We start from the raw sequence: 24,010 nt of genomic DNA, 5'->3' as shown, positions 1-24,010 counted from the left end.
GATACACGTGTAACTTACTCAGTTTTATATTTACAACTACATACAGAGTTCAAAAAGCAAGTTAAATTTCAAGTAAACACCTCGGAACTGACATTTTGTGCATAAAAAACGACGACCAGAAGTGTTGCGAATTAGGTATGGATAAGTTGATCGATGCCAAAATTAACGTATTTTTCAGACCATAAGACGCACGTTTTTATTCTGAAAATTCAACAAAACATTGAGGTGCGTCTTATCGTTCAAAACACATTTATTTCTAAAAATTGATAGATACATTTTGGGTTGCGTCTTATCGTCCGCAAAATACGATATAGGTATTTTATAGTATATTGATATAAAAGTAAAACATGTTAAAAATGACACACGCCAATATCTTTGCCCCTAAACTTTATAACTCTAAAATTAAAGACGTGATAGAGAATAATAAATTTCAATGATTTTTTTTCTAGATAATCGTTTTCTTTGCTTTTGTAATTTTTCTTGATTTAATTATATACTTTGATTTCTTTGTCTCTACATCTTTTTCTTATTCTTTTATTTTCCAATTACTAACTAGTATTTGAAAAAAAACCTGAACGGAACATTAATTTCAATTTTATGTCTCTATTTTTAACAACAACAACAACAACAAACCATCACGCCGTTTCCCCGTAGGGGTAGGCAGAGAGGATAGAACGCCATAAGACTCTATCTTGGCATACAGACCTCGCTTCCTCTACATTCATACATCTTCTTATGCACGCACGCCGATTATTCCTACTTTTGACATGTCCATCTTCAAGTATTTGATGGACTTGATCGTGCCATGTCTTTCTCGGTCTTCCTCGTTTTCTGCATCCATCAACATTTGCATCGTAGATCCTTTTAGCCGTTCTTTCGCTGTCCATTCGCTCTACATGTCCAAACCAACGCAGCACCCCTTTCTTAATTCTGTCAATAATGCATGTCTCAGCCTTACACACTTCACGGATCTCGACATTTGTGCACCTATCATACATCGTTTTACCACACATTCTCTCTATTTTTAACATTTATATATACATCTACATCATACATTTCATAATCTATTCTAGATTTAGTATACTCACGCACAGTCCATAGCCATGTGGGATTTTTTGTTAAATAAAGTGATGTGTAATAAAAACATGCACTTAAATAAACACAAATAAATAAGAAAATACTTTTTTGGAATGAAGAAATTGTCATTAAAATTTATTTCGATATTAACGATTATCGAATATCACAAAACATTCAGATATGAAAAATAATGCAAATTTTCTACAACGCATCCAGAAATTAAACACGAAACGTTAATACTACGTAAATCAACGAAAAAATTTATTTGATTGATTATTTGAATTATTAAAATTCGTTCATGAAACCAAAGCATAGTCAATTAAATTACAAAGTTCAGAAGATACATGTAAAATGATATATTTCAAGATGAATCAGAAAGCAATCGACTGTGAGCAAATGAGGCGTTTACAGAGATGATTAAAATGATTTCATGTTAAACTTTAGCTAACATAATGTAACAAGAGCGGAAAATAAAATGATTACTCGGCTTTATGGAGGCTGTTGTTTCGTAACACCGCGTAAGAGAGAAAGGTGGGACCGACGCGACGGTCTCGGGGGTACCCACTGGAGTTATGTGCATATATCATAAATTGATTAAAGTGATAATACGGGCGTTCGGAGCCCATTAACATCGCCTGCAATGAGAATCGGTCCAGTTTAAAGATTTGTTTCACGTTTATCCCGAACGCAATTAAAGAAAGAATCGGGGATCAATTCAAAATCAATTTATTTTCGAGTTATACACAGATATCAATTCAAATTTTTAATTAAAGCATCTTTAGCCGGAGCGGGCGAACTCTAATAAATAACGCATGGGCGTGATATCGTGTTTTCTGTATCCTTACAATATATTGGCTCGCTGGGATACCTACCTCATACCGTCATACATCGCGCACGTCACAACAGATGTTTGGAACTTTCGTACGCCGCGCCGGCACATAAACAAGGACATTTTAGCTATGTGTGTCAGATTTACAACTTATTCGGATTCGCCCCACGGCGCGGTGCGCAACACTCTTGCTGATGAACCGGGGAACAAGTTTCGATGGAAGTGTGCCAATCCCGGTACTGGATGGCGTACAAATTTACTTTTAGTGCATCTGTCGCTCCCGAATAGTGAAATCCGTCATTCAACTGAGCGACTAGGCTCAATAAATGCCGGCATTCAACTGAATGGCTAGGCCATTCATTGAATGAATGTTTAGAGAAGGGGCTGAACGTCGCTTAGCCTCTTTAATTTGAATACAAGAATGATAACTGAACGTAGTTATGCAGAAAGCAGCCAGTCCACAATTCAGAAAAAAAAAATATTGGTGTTATCGGGTGCAGTAAGTTCTATTCTATGTTCTGCTAAAAACAGCCAGACCGCATTCATACAAAAAATTATAATAATCACATTCTGTAGTCTACGATGTATGCAAGATTTGCTGATGAATGTCGATAAATCGAATGTGATGGTTTTTGAAAGAAATGAAAGTATGACTAAATGTGAAATAACTGTGAATGGAGTTATACTAAAACAAGTAGAGGAATTTGTGTATCTGGGAAGTATGTTCACTAGGGATGGAATGACTGAGAAAGATATTGAAAGGAGGGTGAGTGCCGGGAACAGAGTGAACGGTGCACTTAAATCGACCTTGGCAAATAAATGGTTGTCACAAGAGGCAAAATTGGCAGTTCACAACGGAGTCCTGGTCCCATCCCTGATGTATGGGAGCGAAGTATGGACTTGGAAAAACAGGGATGAAAGTAAGCTGAATGCTGTCGAAATGCGATCTCTCAGGCGAATGTGTGGTAAAACTATGTACGATAAATGCACAAATGTTGAGATCCGTACATTATGTAAGGCTGAGACAAGCATTATCGACAAAATCAAGAAAGGAGCTCTGCGCTGGTTTGGACATGTAGAACGAATGGACAGCGAGAGAACGGCTAAGAATATTTACAATGCGAATGTTGATGGATGCAGAAATAGAGGAAGACCGAGAAAGACATGGCATGACCAAATCCAACAAATACTTAAATATGGACATGTCAAAAGTCGGAATAATCGGCGCGCGTGCATGAGAAGATGTATGAATGTAGAGGAAGCGAGATCTGTATGCAAAGATAGAGTGTTGTGGCGTTCTATCCTCTCTGCCTACCCTTACGGGGAAACGGCGTGATGGTTTGTTTGTTTGTTTGTTTGAAAATAGTGTCGATCACAAAAACGGCATTTCTCAATTTGCAACCCGCAACACGATAGAAATCTTACGGGACTTTAAAAATCATTAAAACTGGTCAAGTACATAATTAGATTCTTGTAATTAATATTAAAAAAACTAATGTTTTCATTGTTTATAATTTGTCAGAGTCAAAAACATGTCATAATGTAGATTTGATTATTCACTATTATGATAAAAGTGCCATTATCTCAGTTTCACTTTACTATGGCTGGCCGCTTTCTGCATAACAACGTTCAACTGTAATGTAAAGTCAGGTTAGGTTAGGATTGGCTGGGTTAAGTTTAACCATATAAAAAAAGTTTTTTTTTTATTAACTTGATAATTAATTTGACTTTATAATTAATCCTTGACTTAACTTAATAAGATAAGTAAAAAAAACTTAGCCCAGCCTATCCTAACCTAACCCGGCGGCTTTTGGTTTGGCCGTTTCCAAAGGGCTAGCTTACAGCCAGTCAACACGTTGGACGTTGAGTAATCTTAATCCATTCAACGAACGGCCTAACTATTCAGTTGAATGCCGGCATTTGATGAGTAGCCTAACTGCTCCGTTGTGTAACTGAATAAACTATCGGGCGGCGACACATCCATAATACTAATATTATTGTGTTCATCAATAAATTTCTGTCAAAGGAAAACTACATACTTCATGTGTGCAATACAATATATTTTAAGATAGTTTAGTGCTTAGAACAACTCTCATGTGTAATGATTAATGCGGGTAGCGCAATACAATTTTATGGGTCTTGTAACAGGCAGAGACTACGATTAGATTTCACAATAAACGGCGAAGAGAAATGTTTAATTAGAGATTATGTACTCACTCATGTCCACACCGGTAGCCTTGACTGTCCCCACCAGCGTTCCAAGCGGCACATCCTCCCTGACTTTGTAATGGTATCTCGGTCTGACGAAGATAGTCGGTCTCTGCGCGGAGTCCACAACGCTGACGAAAACTTCAGCGTCGGAGTCCGATCTGGATCCCCCTCCGTCAGTTGCCGAGACGTTCAGCTTGTGCATGGGCTGAGACCGGGAAGAGAGCATCCCCGGCCGGCTGACGAAGAGTTCTCCCGTGGCTCTGTCTATCCTGAAGACGCCGCCGTCGTTGCCGGCGACGAGGCGGTACGTGACGACGCCCAGGCGGCCGGAGTCGGCGTCGGTCGCCGCGACGGCTATAACGGGCGTCGTGGCGGAAGCGCCGCCGCCTGCGCCGCCCTCCCGTAACGAGACGTTGTACTCCCGAGGGTAGAATATTGGTCGGTTGTCGTTCACGTCTGATAGTTGAATCTTCACCATTGCGGTTGTTGAGAGACCACCTGCGAATACAAAAATTCCATTAATTCTATAACAAATACAGTGGAAGACTTAACACTTTGATAAATATGCATAAGTGTATGTTTGTTTTTTCCATAACAATTGTACATTATATTGAAGTCAATTCAGCCATGTTTTTGGTTGTCACCCCCACGTCTAAGAACACGAGGATAAGTTTGCTTAAAATAAAAGTGACTATGCAAGGGTATTCAACAAAATAAAGTACAGCTGAACTCCGTTTATCCGAACTCCAGCCACCCGGATCGCTAAATATCCACATCATTATCAGGAAGCAAAAAATTAACGAAATATTTTAACGATGTTTTGAGTATTTCTTTATGTTTGCAGACAGGCTGGATTTTCTCCCTAGGGAGTTATTTAAATCTTAATTTGTAAATTTAGAAACGTTTTTTATTTTGGTTTAATGAACAATAAACTTTGGAGGACATGTTTAAGTTAGTTTATAATGTGATTCTAATTTGCTTAATTATTATTTTAAAATCAATCAAACATGGCACTCATTCATCGGGATAATTTGAGTTTCGCTTTACCTACCTAACACGTTATAATGTACTCAAATATTAGAAATGACTTTTGACGGTTCCATGAACAAATGATTTTCACAAGTTTTTTTCAATAACAATAATAAATAGTTTTTATCACTTTACAACCAAAAAAATAGCAATTTCTTTTTTCTAATCATCAATAATGAAATAACGAAAGATTAAAGAATGTTTATTCCATCATCATCCAGTCGTGATATTTTACACGTGACTTTTATGGCAACAATATCGTTGTAAAAGTCTGGGCTAAAATATCGCGTGTAGATTCTGATGATTCATGACGTAAACAAAGTTGCATCCTATAGGGTGAACTTCCCGTGCAGCCAGCAGCGGGTATCGAGAAAAATAAGAAAAAAACATGAAAAAAACAACAGAGATTGACGCTTCTCCTTCATTGTATAAATCAAACTTGCTGCTTTATACTGTATATAGCTATGTGAACAGAAATTGTGAAAACAATAGGCATTTGAATATTCTAATAATATATTGGCGTGTGCATACGGGTAACAAAAGACCATTCGTATGTTTTATGTTCGAACATAAAAATGACAATAGGCGTGTGGAAAGAATGTGAATAAAATACTGTAATTATGCGGAATCGTAGAATTGAATATCTAGATACTAAGTGTAAATTCCTAAGTGATTTTTTTACTCACACAGTTTTAATTTTATAAGAGATTGCTCAAACTAAGACGCTTTTAAAATAATTAACAGTATTTTAACTTTGTACAAATTGTAGCCATGGACTTCATCTCACCTCCCAGGGAGTTATGTAGATTTACGTAATAAAACAGAGACTGAGAAAGGAATATGCAAATTTTGGCATTTACAGGGCTTTCGACCTGTCATTGGCTGATTAAAGTGAGCACTTCACACACTGAAACGTTCACCATTTTGCCTGTGATTAAACATATTTTTTTTTCGTCTGACGTCTGACTGAATTATTTCACTCACTTAGCAAAGCCTGAATTTAAAAAAATCTATTTACAATATTTCAAATTTGTCGAAATGTTTGTAAACAAGAATAGGCAAAAGATAAAATGTTACACAGTCTGTATAGTAACCATTAAAACCTACCAACGACAAGTCGTAAGTCTTGAAAATGCCTAGGCTTCCATATTCGCATCTCAAAAATGTTTTCCCTCTCTGTTGCGACAAATTTGGTTTTTATTAGATTAAAAGTGAAATTTTCACAACATAATTTGATTGTAACGAGAAAATTGTGATGTAACGATACGGAAGACGGAAGATCCTCTGAGCTGTCGCGGTATGGAAATTATAATTGAGAAAGTGAAATTACGACGTACTTAATTCTAGTTGAATACATTGAGTATGGACCGCGTTATTAGAAATAGCTATATTGCTTTTATATTAATTTCATTTTCTTCTTAAGTTCGTAAGTTCGTTCGTTCGTCATATATCCATTTTACTCTAACGCAATTAAAATCGTTTTTCGCTCTCGTTTTCTCTCATACGATACGAATGAATTTGCGAAACGAATAAATCACAGAAAAAGACTATTTCTCACGAAAATAGTGACGACAAAATGGCTCAAATCGTACTAGAGATTTCCAGAGTAATAGTGGAAGCGCACCTTCTCCTGGGTTTCTAGTTTCTAGAGCACCACGGTGTAATCAATAAGGAACATCACGTTTTGATGACGTAGATTTCGAAAAAAATAGTAAATGGGTATAATATGGCAAACCGCGATTTATTGAAAGTGTTGCCGTGCACATCATTAAATATTATTCTTTAAATAATCTATCCATGTTTGTTTCATCTATGTAGAGCGAGCTAGGTACTTTTAATTTGGAGTTCGTGACGAGATGAAATAAATATAGGCATATGAATTATTTTGAAAATTATAGTTCTACATATATATGCAGCATACAATTAACTTTCGCAGACATTTCAAGTAATCAATCAACACTTTCTCACGTAAATAATTTGATTAAAACGATATTAGAATAATCGTTTTATATCTTTTCAGAATCACAATAATTGTTACAACGAAATATTAGTAGAATTTGCGTTCCCATGTTTCACCCAAATATTTAATTTTCTTTATACATAAAAAAACGTAATCAAAATTGAAATCTATAAAACTTGATCGCATGACCAATCATGACGTATCGGGTCGAATGCAGAGCAGATACCACAATTACAAAAACCGTTCAAGTGTCAGAATTGAAGATTCTCAGGAGCATATTTGGCAAGAATCTCCGAGTACGGAGTACGGAGCTCGAAGATAAGGGAAATAAGCGAGATCAAAGATGTCGTTACATGGGGGAGGCAAAGAAGAATTCATTGATATGCACATGTGAGGAGAATGGCTTCCTTTTATCGCATTGCACGGCCAACCCCAATGCAGACGACTCCCGGGCAGACCGCCAAAGATATTAGATTAAAGACAGACCAGCGAAGTTTCTCAATAAAAATTATACATATTAAATTGTGGTACAACAAAAGGGTGTGTTTATATGTATTTGTATGCGAGTAAGTGTAGAGGTGTGTTTGTGTGTATTTGTGTGGGAGTAAGTGTTCAGGTGTGTGTAAGTGTGAGCATCATTAAAAAGCAAGTGGGATCGTATCGCAGCCAGAAAGAATGAGTTTATTTTTAAAATAAATTAAGGGGCGTGTTAAATATATCGATAGATGAAAAAAAAGCATTATAGTTAAAGCAAGAAAGATAGAGGAAAGAGTGTTGTGCATAGTTAGTGCTACAGACTGGCAGATGGAATAAATACTTTTTTCTTGTCATGCGAAACAGGACATTAAGATTAATTTTGGAGATTAGGTTAAAAGAGTCTACTTTATTATTTAATAATTTTTATAAATGGCAAAATTAAGATATAGCGCGTCTATTTTCAGGGGTAAAAAATCCATTTTGTTTAGAAGTAAGTGCAAGTAAGTGCAAAGCGAAATAAGTGCAAAGCGTTTTATAGTTTTTATGATCTAGGTATTTAAAAAATTTTCGTTGAACATTTTCAAAATTTCATGAATGTACATCTGGGGACCGGCCTCGCAGGAGGCTAATTCTTTTTGAAAAACAGGATACAAGGCTTAAAAAGTGGAATAAGAGTAAATAACCGTGTTAAAAAACGAGAAACAAGTTGTAGTAGAGTAGAGTTCGAACCTCGGACCTGCTGATCCGGAATCCGCGACACTGCTCACGGGACCACAACCCGTCTCGATTATCAATATTAGACATTATGATGATAAAATATGAAATAACAGTCTTTCTTTTAAGATAAATCCCTTGAATGTGAATGATACAATATTCAGTCTATTTTTTGACACAACAAAGGGGCAGTAGTCCCAAATAGTGAATAACATTACACATTTGGTAGTTGTGCTGGCGAAAATTTATACCAGAATCTCTGTGGATTTACTTAGAGGTTCTGTGAATTCATTAAGTAGGTATCGAGTGCTGCGTTGGAGCGAGCATGTAGAGCGAATGGACAGCGAATGAACGAGTTTAAATATTTACGATGTGAATGTAGATGGATGTAGAAAATAAGAAACACCGAGTAAGACATGGCATCACTAAATCCACTTGAAGATGGATATTTCAAAGCGTGCGTGCATGAGAAAATATATGAAAAAAGGGAGGTCTGCATGCAAAGATAGAGTGGTGTAGCATTCTATCCTCTCTATCTACCCCTAAGGAGAAACAACGCGATGGTTCGTTTATTTTTAAATGTCAATTTACGCTAAATATTGTATACTTCCTTTACTCTGTTGGAACATAATATAAAATTATATATAGGTATATTTTAATTAAAACATTTATTTTTAATGGCAATATCTTCTGAAATTATATGCAAAATATGTTTATTTATATAAAGCAGGAGTATTGTCAGTTTATTTTGTATGACTGTAAAATAATTTTACAGTGAAATAAATAAAACAAAGTATAAATTATCCAATGTATGTTGTTTTCCTTCGAAATCGTTGACTAAAATTTAGCTTTACTCGTATATCCGTACGCAACGGGAAAACACAGCTGTTTTTAAAATCGATGATTTTTTAAACGAGTATTTGACATCTTAAATAACAGATTAACATGTCGGGCAACCCGAGGAAAATTGAGATGTTATACGTAATTAGTAATTTGAAATGACGGATGGTGGGAATCATGAACCCGCCACCTTTTGAATCTGCAATAATGATTCTGACGAGATTGACTTGACCTTTCATAGCTCGGAGCCATCATCTCACTTGTGAATTGAAATACGTTTATACGGCAAAGGTTTGGAAGGGTAGAAAGCGAGAGAAATATAATAAACAAAATTAAATTGACTTCAAATGGGAAACGAACCCGGTCATTCATGGTAACGCAGCATAATTATAATTTTACTACAAGTCGTAAAGGAAAATACATAAAGCTACTTGTGAAATGAGAAAATCTCATTAAGTCCACGTGCATACGAGATCTAATTTGTACAAATATAAATTTATTTCACCCGTACAAAATGTGTAAAGTTATGTACTTTATGAATTTGTGCCTGGAGTGTAATATTGATATCTAATTATGTATGCACAACGAAGCATCTAGAACTCCTTATCAAATTATGAAGGTTAATTTGTCATGCAGTTATTTCTTGACATATTAATTATGGAATCACATTACGACCCGGAAACGGAGCTATTTTTTGCTCCACTTGTCAACGGTAGTAATGTTAATAATGTATTTTCTCTCTTTTGTCGGGAAATGTCCGAGATATTATTATCTTCACATTACATTATAAAATAATATGAATACACATTGTAACAGTTACAAATAAAAAGGTCCTCAAAAACATGTTACAATTCACACGATGACTCAGATAAAATAACAGTGACAAGACGGAACCCTCAAAAAATAAAAAAATACTTTTGTTAAAAAACATTTAAAAAAAAATTTAAACAAGATAAAATACTACAAACTTTAAATTAAAGTTATCAATAACAGACATACATTTCTTATTATATACATATATATATATATATTTACGAGTATATATATATATATATTTATATTATACACGTTATACGTATTCAAGCTACATCAAAGATATGGCAAATAATGAGATGGCATCGACAATTTGAAAAAATGAGGTAGAAAATCACGATAAGCGTGCAAAAATTAATGCAAGAAAAATGTATACATATTTTCTTAGTTCATATTTATTTCTGTGTAACTCGTTATCATGGACACGACACTAGCTAGCAGCTGTATTTTTTTTTATGTTCATAAAATATAACTACTTAACTACTGATTGCATAAATTGGACTGTATATAAGAACAAAACAACATTTTGGTTTTTTTCACGGTTGCGCAACAACATTTTAAAAATGAAATCTTTTCACATGACGGTATATTTCTGCGTAGCATCACTACTGATTATAATAAAAATCCATTACAGAATAGAGGCATGGAAGGCCACAAATTGAATTGTCATTTACTAAGCGTAAGTAAAGTGCACATTTAATTATGTCATTGCACATAAATTTAATATTAAAAAATAGAAACAACAAAATATAAAAACGTAAATCGTGTAGTAGAAAATCAACTGTCTTATTTTGCCGTTGTCATTTTGAGAACGTAGGTAAACAAATTTTCTAAGACAGGTTGGCATCAAATTAAGCATTTTTTCTTTTGCCATATTAGTACCATATTTCAGGGATCACTAAACCTAATTTTCGCTTGAGGCTTTGGTGTTTGAGCGTCTTTATTGACAAAGAAATAATATTTTTCCAATACGATCAGTTCAATAACTCCGAAGAAAATTCTTAAAGACACACGCATGGCTGGTGTTAAAATGTCCCTTAGAGTGGGATGAAGTGAAATGATCACATGATCATGCCAGATCACATTATCCCGTGGCCACGGGACGAGTTGCTGTAGATGTCTCTAGGACTTGGTATTCATTACGTTTGACGCCAAAGGCGATTGGTAAATCAAGTTCACTAAGCTTTAGCAGGTCTGATAAACTGTGTAACCACGCTATTTATCTACAAAAAACATGTTATAAAATCAGTGTATAGTAAAACAATAATAATATATTTACAATATAATAACAATTATTTTATTAAGAATTTTACCCATCCATATCTGTAAGGTAAAAGATAAAAAATATAACATTTTTTGGAGAAGTTGTCACTTTAAAATTGATACAAGGGGAGAAAAAATACAGATGTATAGGCAGCGATACAAAACCTCTTCAAATCTTCAATGCATGTTTTTTTTTTGTATTTTTAAAAACTTCTAACGTTATTTCATGCTCTAAAAACGGATGTAAAATAATTTTGAAAATCCTGGATAGAAAATATTAGGAAAAAAAAAGTATGGATCAAATTTGCTACCCTGTGCAATGGTTACACTCATGGAAATACTAGGTTTGAAAAAATTTGTTAACCTTAAATATATATATCGTTGGAAAGCGATGAAGCGATTTTGATAGCACGTTGATTCATATAATGATGTCCAATGACTCGTTTCATCTTTGTGAACTTCAGATCAGCCATCGGACATTTACGCTTCTTTTGTACTATCTTGGCTATATATCTAATTCATAACATCACAAAACCATTTGTATACTTGTTTTAGGTAATTTTATGTTCATTTTTGTGGTATGTATCAAATAAGATGCACCATGAAATTAAGGGTTAAGATGCTGCGTTCCTGATACCAATATTTGTCGATCTTGATGAGTTGTGAAATATTTTGTGGGAAAAATAAGGAATATTATCAATAAAGCAAGCATACAAAAGTTTTGTCTTCAATGGATGTTGTAGCAAATTAATATGTCAATAAATTAATTTGTAGATATGCAATCATGTACTAAGCGGCGAATGTAGCAAAGGGTTTAAAATTCCTTAGACTTTCATATTCCTTCACAAAAAGATCTTCGGAAACCTCAATAAGCGGCACTGTTTTTTCTAGATCTTAAAATTTTAAAAGAGAATTTACTAATGATAACACATTGAAACTATTTAAGTTTGTATTATTATTTTTTGATCTAGATTTGTTATATTTGCTATACTAATTAAATGCCATTAAAATAGCTTTTACTCCAATTTTGATTGCAACAAATGTAGAAAAAAATTGACATTAAGACAGTTAATTTAGCAGGCAATAATATGATTCAATAAACGGTACATTTTATTTACGAAACTAAGACATAACTAAACCTTTAAAAGATTCTTGTAAAAATATTATGAGACAAAATACCCAAATATTAACAAATGGAAAAACATATCTAAAAGGAATTTTGTAAGATTAAGACACCATTAGGTAAATTGAGCTCCATCAAAACGCGGATTAAAGTTTAATGTCTATATTTAAACTTAATAAAAATGGTTAGCCAACTATTCGAGAATCGCGTTAATTACCGAATTCTCTTGAAACAATTTAAAAGTAGTAAAATCGTCAGTAACCTGACTGGCTATACTCGTAAAAGCTAAAATGACCGACCGCTTAGTTCAGCAATTTATCGTAAAAGAGGCGTAGTGGTTTATTCTAGAGCCATGGCTAAAAGTTTAACAGCCTTACATAAAGTGCGAAAGAGGTAGATATTTTTTAAGCAGCTAGATTTATTATGAACTACAAATTTTACTAAAAAATATTTTTTAATGTTGTTAGGATGAATACACCATAATTAAAAACAAGTAATTTATAAAAAAAAAAAAAATTAATACTACTTTTTACGTATTGATTTGCCTGTGCATAAATTATTATTGGGGGTATTTGTTGGACACGTCATTCTTATTCTCTTTTTGTAAAGTAGATATTTATTTACTCTTAAAAACATTATTTATTGCGGATTTTTTATAAAAATACAAATAATGTAATTTGATACAAAGAAAAATGTAAAAAAATATATATATTTTTTTTTTAAATCTTTTATTTTATGTTTTCTTATACATCGTACATTTGATAAAAAAAAATCAGCTTGCTGAGTGCATTGGGCTTTTGAATTAATATAAAATTTACAGCAATACTTGAATTGCCAATTAATCTAGGATAAAACGTAATATAAAACATGATCAATTTGTAACTCTCTTCAGAAATCAAACAAGGGATATTTTTTTTTTAAATCAATTCAATATCTTGCACGTGAAAAGCATTTTTTTTATTGTAAAAGTTTTCTATCGGAGGATAAACATTCATTTTACTGATGTTTACATAAATTGGAGAAGATGGCTTCCTTGTCCCGGCTATGTCCCTCTCAATATTGATTGATATCGTCGTGAATAGCCCTGAAGAGGGCCTTTTTTTAGGATTTTGTGGGTGGCTGTCCGGTTTCGAAAGGATTAGCCGATTTTTGTCGTTTCAAATACAATCAACAGAGGTGGGGGTTTCTGGAGGAAGATGACATGAATTGCGATTGCGAAAAGGTGCAGGATGACCCTCATTTGCTGCGGTATCCACAAATGCAGTCAACTTGTGATGATAATGATTTGAGGTTGGCCACTGACAAGGCGATATCTGTCGCTGCACATTGGAGTGGCAAGCTCTGAAGTCCGGACCCGATAAGTAAGTACAGATATTTAAATATTTTAAGTATTTTTAATGAAATCAACAGTGCATGATAAACAATATGATGCGTTCTTTTGATTTACACAAACATTTCAATTTCTCCACTTAACCACTCCAGCACCGCGCTACGTATATTTAACCATGCGTTATTTTTACAAGAGTGTCCAGAATACAGCCAATAATCTGACGTAAAAATCTGACGATGACAAATAAATGTCACGGCGCTTATGTACCTGATTGAAGCTACGTCAAAAGGAATTAGTGTCGTGTTTAATACATAATTCTATTAAATCACGTCGGATATTCCGGGCCCATAGACCCAAGACTAACGAAGGAATCCCACCCAGCGAGAAGTTAAACGAGTTATGGAGGAAACGGATTTTAGGTATAATGTCAATACTGCCTAAAAGTCGAATTATGAAATTACGCCATTTTACTAAAAAATCAACGACATTATCAAAATGCCGAATATTGACGGGTATCGCAGATGAATTTGATGAAGTAATGTAACGCAATCAGAGAGTGGCTTACAGTAAAAAAATAATTATATTTTTTAATAATAGGGTATTTTCATAAACTGGGGATATGATTTTTAATGTATTCAGTATTTAAAGAATATTTTTACGATTCGAACCATATTACTATCAAAATCTGAAACGAATGTTTTCACTTATAATTTCCTATTTAAAGTTTGATAGAAATAAAACGGCCCGTAACTGGCCAAAAGGGTTGATGACGTCACGCGTGACTTATATATCGTACGTTTTATCAAATCCTATACTGAGATACTCCGACGCGGGCGGCTTGTGGCTTTTTATTTGTTTTTTCTAGTTAAATTTCGTCTTTTCCTTTGTTTTTTTTTTGTTTCCATTTATAAACATCCATAGCATTATGACTAAAATTGGTTTTTTACAAGGAAAGTCCGATAACTTGCCCAAAATAGATATAATCATGATGGGTATTTTTTTCTCATCCAATACAAACTTTTTAAGTTCGAGTATAGAAATGTAAAGGCCGTAAGGTAAGCAAATATATAATGTTTGCTTCCAGAATGTATTCATTCAAATAGTTGTATTATTTGCATATACTATAAATATATTGTTTAGCGTACATTTAATGCAAAAGGGAAGTAACGTGACTTTGACACAACATAATACATAAAATACCATTGCTTGTAAACATCTCTGTTGCTCGAGTGCGTGTTAATGCCTTTTTTTATTAAATGTGATTTACTTATTGATATATCAGCTAGGGTAAATTACGGAGACAGTGCCATAGATTACATTCAAGTAAAACGGACGGGTGATATTTGAATGGTAAAAGGTCGAGTCACCCCAGCAGAACTCAAAGTTAGAACCAAATCGTACTCGGTGATGTTGATTTGCGATGAAGTCTAGGAAATAACAGATTCTTGCAAGTGTGAAGACTGTCCAGCATCTCAAGGTCAGTTTTCATTTTGTAAATGCAATAAATTTCACAAATAAATAAGGTAGGTTTTCATACAGGAATTTTTTTGTAATTTTATTTTTTATTCATATAGAAAACCAACAGTTCCACAAATTTAACTAAGTAACATAAGTACAGAAATATAATACAAATATAAACAATAACGTTCAAAGAATAAACTATTTTAGTATTGTAGTACCTGTCAAGCTTTATAAGTGCTAATTTCAGTACCTACTGTTAGTAAATGTTTATAGTCTACAGTCTACACCATAAAATATAGTATTTTGTACTGAACAAGACCTACGGAAAAAAGAATAGTGGTTTGTTTTTTTTAACATCTCGTTTCATAACGTTCAAATGCGTTAAACCATTTTTTCTGCATTTTTTCATTAGGTACTAGGAATGGCGAAAAAAGCTTTATTTTGCGTCTTCACCGTAGTGTTTGTGCGAATCGGAATTAAACAGTACTTGTATCTTATAACTAAAGACATTTTATGCGCGTTAATTAGTTAAAACAACCAATTACAACAAAAACAACACGTAGGCTATACAAATTCGTATGAATTTGTTTGAACGGTCAGTCAAATTCGTAACGCGTGACGTCACAAGCCCATACGGCATCCGAATGTTCGTTTTGGCGCCAATTCAAAGTATACGTTTTTAAACCGCTCTGAAAAATTAACGCGTGGACATAAAAAAATAAAAACTGTACAGTTACCATCGTAATTTTTTTTTCTATTTTTTTGCAAAATAAAAAAAAAACGTGAAAATACCCTATTCATTTTAATTAATAAGCGAGATACACCGGTATGCCTAAGATTGTAATAAAGTGCGTTTTGGTACACTTTTAATTATTGGAATTTATAAATATATTAGTATATAATGCATACTTTGTGCATTTTTAACATTGTAGTAGAATATAATGCTCATCAATATTACTCCAAATGTTTGTAGACAAGGTCTTGATTTCACCCCTAGGACATAGAATATAAATGTATTACTAAAAACACTTTTGTGCAAGGAATGCATAGAATGTGGGATCTGGTAAGAAGTTTGGAAGGAGACGGGAAGAAGATTTAGGGAATGCACAGAATGTGGGATCGAGAAAGGAGTTTAGAAAAAGATAGGAAGAGGATCCAGAAAAGTAAGGCATTGAAAGTGGGATCTGGTATGAAGTTTGGAAGAAGACAGGAAGATGTAAGGAATGCACAGAATGTGGGATCGAGAAAGGAATTTGGAAGAAGAGAGGGAGAGGATCCAGTTAAAGAATGCGTAGAATGCAGAATCTGGTTAAAAGTTTGGAAGGAGACAGAAAGAGGATGTAGGGAATGGACAGAATGTGGAATCGGAAAGAGAGTTTGGAAAAATATAGGAAAAGAATCCAGGAAAGGAATGCATAGAATGTGAGATCTAGTATGAAGTTTGAAGGAGACAGGAGGAGAAATTAAATGAAGAGAACTTATTAATGTTTCAGGCGTTTCAAATTAGCTCACTTTTATTCCCGTTAACAATATTTTTGATTTGTTCAAATCTCTAAAGATAAAGTCGAGATATCAGTATTACAATTTTTTTTGACAGAGATAAAGCCGTTAAAAATATAGAGAGCCAACACGCATGCGAATGTGATATTCAAAATAAGCATACATATGTGGAGATTCGAAAAATTAAATACGTCAAAATGGAAGTCAACTACCTATAAGTAGAATGGTAAGTCTCACAATATGTAAAGTGATCACTTAACCCAGCCGATCGTAGGCTCTCTAAGTGCCTAGACATCCATTTTCTCAACCGCTTCATAACTGATGAAAATATGTCTAATATTTACTATTTTGAGTATTTTTCTCTACCTTCCCAACACTACTCAGCAGACTTATTCTGTCACAATTTCGTTTCGTACGCTCGTTCGTTCGTCATATATCCATCTCACTAACGCAATCAATGTGGTATTTCGCCCTCGTTTCCTCTTATACGATACGAATGAATTTACGAAACGAATAATTTACAGAATAAAGACACTGATAAAGATTAGCTGCTTACGTGGTGTTGTGGTTAAGACGCTTGACTCACGCACGGAAGGTTTCGGGTTTGATTGTCGGTGAGGACACAAATCAAGTTGTGGCCCCGCGGCTAGTGTTGCAGTCTAACGGATCGGAGGTTTGAGGTTCGAACCCCACTCTTGTCCAACTTAATTTGCATTCACACTCGTTGAAAATAGACCCAAAAATTTAAATTTTTGAACGAATCATAAGACCCCAAAAATTTATTTAAAAAAAAAAATGAATGTGATTTTTCTTAAGCATGGATGTTCTGTATTCACCGCTGAAATTAGGCCTCTAATAATTGTTGCGGTGCTATTTTTTTTTGAAAATGATAGTTAAGAAACAAAATCTACTTTTACTAGTGAAATATAAACCTTGTACATCAATAAAATTGAACATAAAAGCAAGGTCGATAAAGCTGTAACTCCATTTATATTTTAAAAAATTGAGCGTTTTTCAAAGGGTTTATTTTTTTCTTACCTCTGTCGGTTGCGATAATTGGGAATTCGTAAACATTTCTTGTTTCATAATCCAGTTGGTTGGCAATGCAGATTTCTCCGGTTCCAGATTTCACCTCGAATTCGTTCAACTTCCCGAACCCTTCTCCCAGGGTATAGTTGACCATAGAGTTAACTCCGCAGTCAGGGTCTGTGGCTGACACCTGGAAAGAAGAAAAAGAAAGTCATGTTTTGCTTGTCTGGGCACTAACAAAAATACAATTATTAATTTAACGAAAATCCCATAAAGGGGTGTCTGTTATACTTCACAATAATCTAAAGATGAAAAAGATCAAGAAAAACTAACGGTTTGTTTTAATGAGATCATTAAAGCAGCCAATGATTAATCATAATGTCTTGATTTCCATATTTTTTTGGCAAAGATAATCTCCATTTATGTTGAATTCATGTTGAATATCTTTCAATCTTAAAAAAAAAATCAATCAAAAAGTTTATTACTTAAAAAAGGTACGATACATTCGTTCAAATAAGGCGTTTTCAATTACATCTCATTTTTAACCAGAGACTTTTGTCACTTTAGTCTGTATTGTTTTGCTGTAATGAAAAATAACATACAGAAATATTTCATTTAAAAATACAGTACTTATTTTTCGTAAATTACGTGTTTTTTAACACTTATAAAATAAGTATTAAAATTATATTAACAATATAAATGATTAATTTAAATTTATTATCGTAAAAATAAACTCATTAATATAAAATACATCTTATATACATATGTAAACATTAATACAATACTAATTAAAAAATATTAAAATGAAATTATTAATGTAAAAATAAGAAAAACAACTAATAAAATACTAATAAAACATCCATTGAAATAAAACTGGCAATGTAAATAAATATTGTTATCTGCAAGTCTTTTAAGGAGTTTTTTTCATGAAAAACTCCTTGGGGATATCGTATGAAATTATTTATAATATCATATCAATTTCAATAAAATTAAATCAAAAAACAAATTAAAAAAAGTAAACTAAATTATTTTTTTTGTAAAACTGAATAAAACAACTTTTTAGGTTGTATATGTATATTGTTACAAATTTTAAGAATGTTATATATTAATATAACAACCTAAAATGCATCTTGTATATTATTTTAAACCTAAACAAGCCAGTGTCGAAAAGACAATCTCTACCTTTTTTAATGCTGTTGTATAATCTGCACATTCTTGATATATTGAAGAAGGCCACATTATGCTTAAACGAATCTATGTAGAGTTTGTTTTTTTAGATAATATCTGAATTATGACTATATTAGAAGATAACTTACTCTAAAAAACTTAAACTGGGTAACATGGCAAGAGGATCAGTCGCACAGATTTTAAGATTATTATTAATAACGCCTATGTTTTTGATGCAAGTGGCCTTATATAAAATAATAATAAAAATGCTTTCGTCCGGTAGTATTTTTTTAAAATTAGAAATATTCTTGACATAGAGAGCGTTTAATTTGAATTTACAAAAATATGACTCCTACCCCTCCAGACCTTAATTGTTTCGGTACAAATTATATTATGTAACGGGTGGTAGAAAAAAGCTTGCTACAATTACCTACCAAAGAGCTTTAAAATATTTTGGTAAGTGAGATTCTAAGAATGGCCCCAATGCCATAATTGGTTTATTTAAATACATAGATAATTACACAAAGTTAATCGAAGAGTTAATTATCAAGTACATGATTTCAAATTACATAATAATTTGCAGATTTGAAAACCTTAAGATTATTTTTTACTGAAGAACGAGCGTTCACGAATATTATTATTATCCATACAGCTAAGTTACTTTAATTGAAATTATTATTCAATCACTCTCCAATCATTGGATTCCTAGAAATATTTACAATTTATTTAACAATGCGCATATTATCAAAGGCGATCAGTGCACTTGGAGTAAAGGCAGTTTTAGATGGATCGGAATACGGAATAAAACATTGGTAGCATTTAGAATAGGTAAATAACACCTTTTTTTTAGAATTTGAAATAAATAAGGGCCCATCAAATGCTGCAGGGTAAAAATAGAAGCATATATTTATTTTAATTTATAATTTTAAGGTTTCCACGAAAACGGTCCATTGCGTTGGCCACGCCCCTAATACGTCACGATTCGTATAAATTTTGAACTTCGTTTATGACCGTTTAAATTTCAATAGAACATCGTCGCGAATCTTGACGTCATAATTGAAAACATTTCTCTAAAATATTCATATTGATTTTGAAAATACGATTTATTTTTCCAAATCCATTTCATATATTTATTTCGTTATTCGTAGTATGTGATATTTCCCTATTAATAACATCAAAACTGTAATGATTGAAAAAGGACTGCCAAGACCACTGAGGTATAGTAAAATAAATATGATGCTTCATAGAACGACAGGTTCAAATCATGTTCCTAAAATGAACGAACCTAAAATGAATCGCGTCATATCGTATCAACATTTCCATGCAAAGCGCGCAGTAGAGTAAAAAAGACTAACTGTCTATGCCAGCTTACCGTGAATTCAAAGTTGTATGTCAGGCCCTTTCACGCTGCTTCACATGTTCTGACTAATGTGCAGCCATCGTGGTGTAGTGGTCAAGACGCTTGACTCACACACGGAAGGTTCCGGGTTCTATTCCCGGTGAGAACAGAAAAATTATATTTTATGTTTCTCAAGCCTGGGTATTGTGATGTAATTCACCATTGTAATTGGGCCTCATGGCCTGTTGTGGTGCAAAAAAATATATACAAAACACTTTTTATCTCAAGATAAAAGATAAGTTCCGAAGCCTCAGGTGAATGTAACACAAGGCGGGTGCTTAGTGCCACATCTAGTGTATACATATAAATCAATAGTCACGACATATTTTAGACAGTAAATTTTCATAAGAATTCGTTGGATTCAAAAGAAGTCAAAAATTATAAATGTTAAAAGAAATATTTGAGTTCTTATAATTTACCCAAACTCATAAATAAATGAATATTAGAAAATGGGAATCGAGTTATTGTAGAGCGGGGTTCGAACTTCGGACCTTTGATCTGAGAGTCCGCTACACTAGCCACGGAACATCAACCCGGATCTTTGACTAATTCTGAATTATGCTATTGACATAAATTATTAAATAATAAAGTAAACTCTTTTAACCTACTCTCCAAAATTAATCTAAATGTCCCCTTTCGCGTAACAAGAAATAAGTATTTATTCCATCTGCCAGTCTAGAGCACTAACTATGCATAACACTAACAAATCCTCTATCGTTTTTGCACTAATTATAATGCTTTTTTTTCATCTATTGATATATTTTACATGCTCCTTAATTTATTTAAAAATAAATTAATACTCATTATTTCTGACTGCGATACGCTCCCACTTGCTATTTAATGATGCTCACACTTACACACACCTGAACACTTACTCCCACATACACACAAACACACCTATACACTTACTCTCATACAAATACACATAAACACACCCTCTTGTTGTAACACAATTTAATAATTTGTATGATTCTTATTTAGAAACTTTTCTGGTCTGTCTTGAAACTGTATTTTTTTGATGTTACTACATCATTGCCGACTGTTTGTTTATTTTAAATAAATAAATAAATAACAAGCATACAGTGCGAATAACGCGCATGATTTATTGAATTGCTTGTCGTGCATGCTTACAGACTAGTTTCAGAATATAATATTTGATTTTACCGTGTAATATACCAAGCAAAATGTTGCATATTAGCAACAGGGTTTTACGTTAAGATTTTTTTTTGTGATTTCTGATCCATATAAAACGAACTTTTCAAGCAACAAGTCATATAGAATCCAAGGAAATCTTTTACAAAGAAACAAAACAGTGATTCAGCAGTTTGTACGACACAAAAAGAGACATAAAGATAATTTTAATTACAATTTATTATCAAAGAAAACACTTATATGTACAAGTGGCGATTAACAAAGCATATTTTCATTTATTTTTGATGAAAATTAATGTTAAAAATAGATATTTAGAACAAAAAATTATGCCATCTTGAATCGTTTATGATCGATTAAAACAATTGTGCAGTTATAGAAAAATTACTAATGTTTATCAAGTGAGTTATTAATGAAACAGTACCTTACTGGCAAAACACGTATTTTTATACTGTTTGATTTTAAATAAGTTTTTTTGTGTGACAATAATCTAATATTCGTGTCAAAATTTCTTTATTTCATTGGTAATAGTTCTAGGTAACTATTTGTTACTATTGTTAAGTATTGTTTTAAACTTCTTTATTAGTGTTTTTTTTTTCTTTTTTTGTTTCTTCTCTTGTATTAATTTATAAGTACAAAATATTTCTCTTCATCATTTTTTTACATCATTTATATTTTTATATATAAATATATACTATTTATTTTATTTACTATCGTATTAGTTTTAAATAATGATACATATATTTTAAATTATTTTTTAATGTAATTCAAAATTGTTTTCTTAGTTTTTTTTTAACTGGTTCAAAGTATTTCTAATACCAAATTATCTTTTTTTTTAGATAATTGCATAACTGGTAATATTTTATTCTTTTACATAGTTTATCTTTTTCAGACTTTCTTAATTTGTTTTTTTAATTTTTTTTTACTATTTTTTTTTGTTTTTTACAATAAGCATGATAATAAAACAGAGTATTAAAAAAATAAAGCATAATTACATATTAATGAAGTACATATTAATAGAAAAATAGTAAACAAAAAAATCCCACAAAGGTATGGCCTGTTCGTGGGTATACAAGAGAATATTAAATAATTTCTGCTCCTAAAGTAAATAATGGACCGTTATAATAATGTTGTATAACAAAAGAAAGAAAAAATAAAGTATTCTGTAAAAGATAATATGGTATTTTTTTTATAGTAATTAAAAAAGGAAATAAAAAATATTTAAAAAAACACAAAAACATTCCTTATTATTAAAGGGCAACAAAATAAATAATAGAAAAAAAAAGTTCATATCTTTAGTTTGAATCCAGGATAGTGCATGTTTTTTAAAAGAAGGAAAATTTTGAATGTTTGGAATCGATGAAATATTATCAGTAAAAAAAGAATTAAAAGTTTTTGGGCCTATAAAATATGCATGTCTCTGTGCGAGCCTCGTTTTGCAATGAGGTATTTCTAACACACGATTCCTTCTTTGACTTCATCTATTTGTATTACTTGTAAATAAATTTTGTTTTAAATGCTCTGTATTTCTTATGCTTACATGTATGTATATTTAATTGTATTTGTAACTAATATGTAAAAAGCACTAAGTACCGTTTATTTCAATAAAATAAAATAAAATTGGCAAAATAACGGTAAAATTGTTTCGGCGGCAGAGGCCTATGCGCTATTCTGTGCAGATAACAAACTTCAATTATAATATAAGACTAAAATAATAACATAAATTTACTTGTTAGCTTACTCTCTCTAATTTGTTAGCCATTTTGCTAAAATAATTGTTCAAAAACATGCGATGTTCTACTTCGTGAGTTGCATGGTCCAAATTAAGGTATGGAGCATCAATTTAAAACTGAATATTATGTATATAGATTCTAAAGAGTTTAAAGTAACTATCTGCCCCATGATTTCCTGTGGTATCCGCAAACTGCAGAACACTGACTCGTCGGCAATCATCAAATAATAAATTGATAAATCGGTATCGATAGCAAGAAGGTATTTATGTTCCCGATCACAAAAAGCGGAATGACAGAAGTCAAAACTATTTGAAGCCTACAGAGAATAACTGTCTTTATAATTTATGAGTTCTAAACAATTACCGTTGTAAATTTGTTATAAGGTCAACTTATTGTCATCCAAGAACAATCTCTCAATGTCAAATGTAGACATAATGCCATTTTGTAAAGTACTAATGTTTTTCAGTCAATGAGGAAGTTAAATTGTTTTTTATTTATTTAATTTTACAATACGCCCAAAGGGCATTTTAAAAAAAATATACAGGTAAGTACAAAACATAGTGGGTAGTAATTTATAAAATAAACAACGCTTTTTTGTATACATGTAGAAACAATAAAAAGCATAATGCTATGCAAAATAAAAAATAAAAAAATTACATAGTAAAAAAATAAAAAAATATGGATATAGGAAAAGTGATTGAATTAAAAAGCAAATTGTAAATAACTTGTAAAGAATTTAAACAAAATATATATATATACGTATAAAAAAATGGTATTAACAAATCAATGTTAAAAACAAATAATAAAAATTAGTTTACAGTAAGTATACATAAGATTTAATTATATTATATGGTACAAAAAAATATTTAATACATTAATTTAAGAAAGAGATAGGATAATAATAAT

The 24,010-nt window shown here is 32.3% G+C and overlaps 1 protein-coding gene across 1 annotated transcript in view; it reads right to left on the bottom strand.

Annotated features, from left to right (window-relative positions):
- The window catches only part of ds (dachsous cadherin-related 1), a 452,538-nt gene that overhangs the window by 62,067 nt on the left and 366,461 nt on the right, over positions 1 to 24,010 (bottom strand). The window contains exons 3-4 of the mRNA XM_088224360.1: positions 17,666 to 17,846; positions 4,124 to 4,615 (exon numbers count right to left, since the gene is read on the bottom strand). Of these exons, the coding sequence (XP_088080486.1) occupies positions 4,124 to 4,615; positions 17,666 to 17,846 (673 nt within the window). The remainder of the gene's footprint in view (positions 1 to 4,123; positions 4,616 to 17,665; positions 17,847 to 24,010) is intronic.

This window comes from Micrasema longulum, unplaced genomic scaffold (assembly GCF_059751315.1).
Source record: "Micrasema longulum isolate JH-2025_06_02 unplaced genomic scaffold, ASM5975131v1 h1tg000280l, whole genome shotgun sequence".
Lineage (NCBI taxonomy): Eukaryota > Metazoa > Arthropoda > Insecta > Trichoptera > Brachycentridae > Micrasema > Micrasema longulum.
The sequence above is the reverse complement of the archived record's forward strand: the minus strand, read 5'-3'. Positions and strand labels throughout refer to the sequence as shown.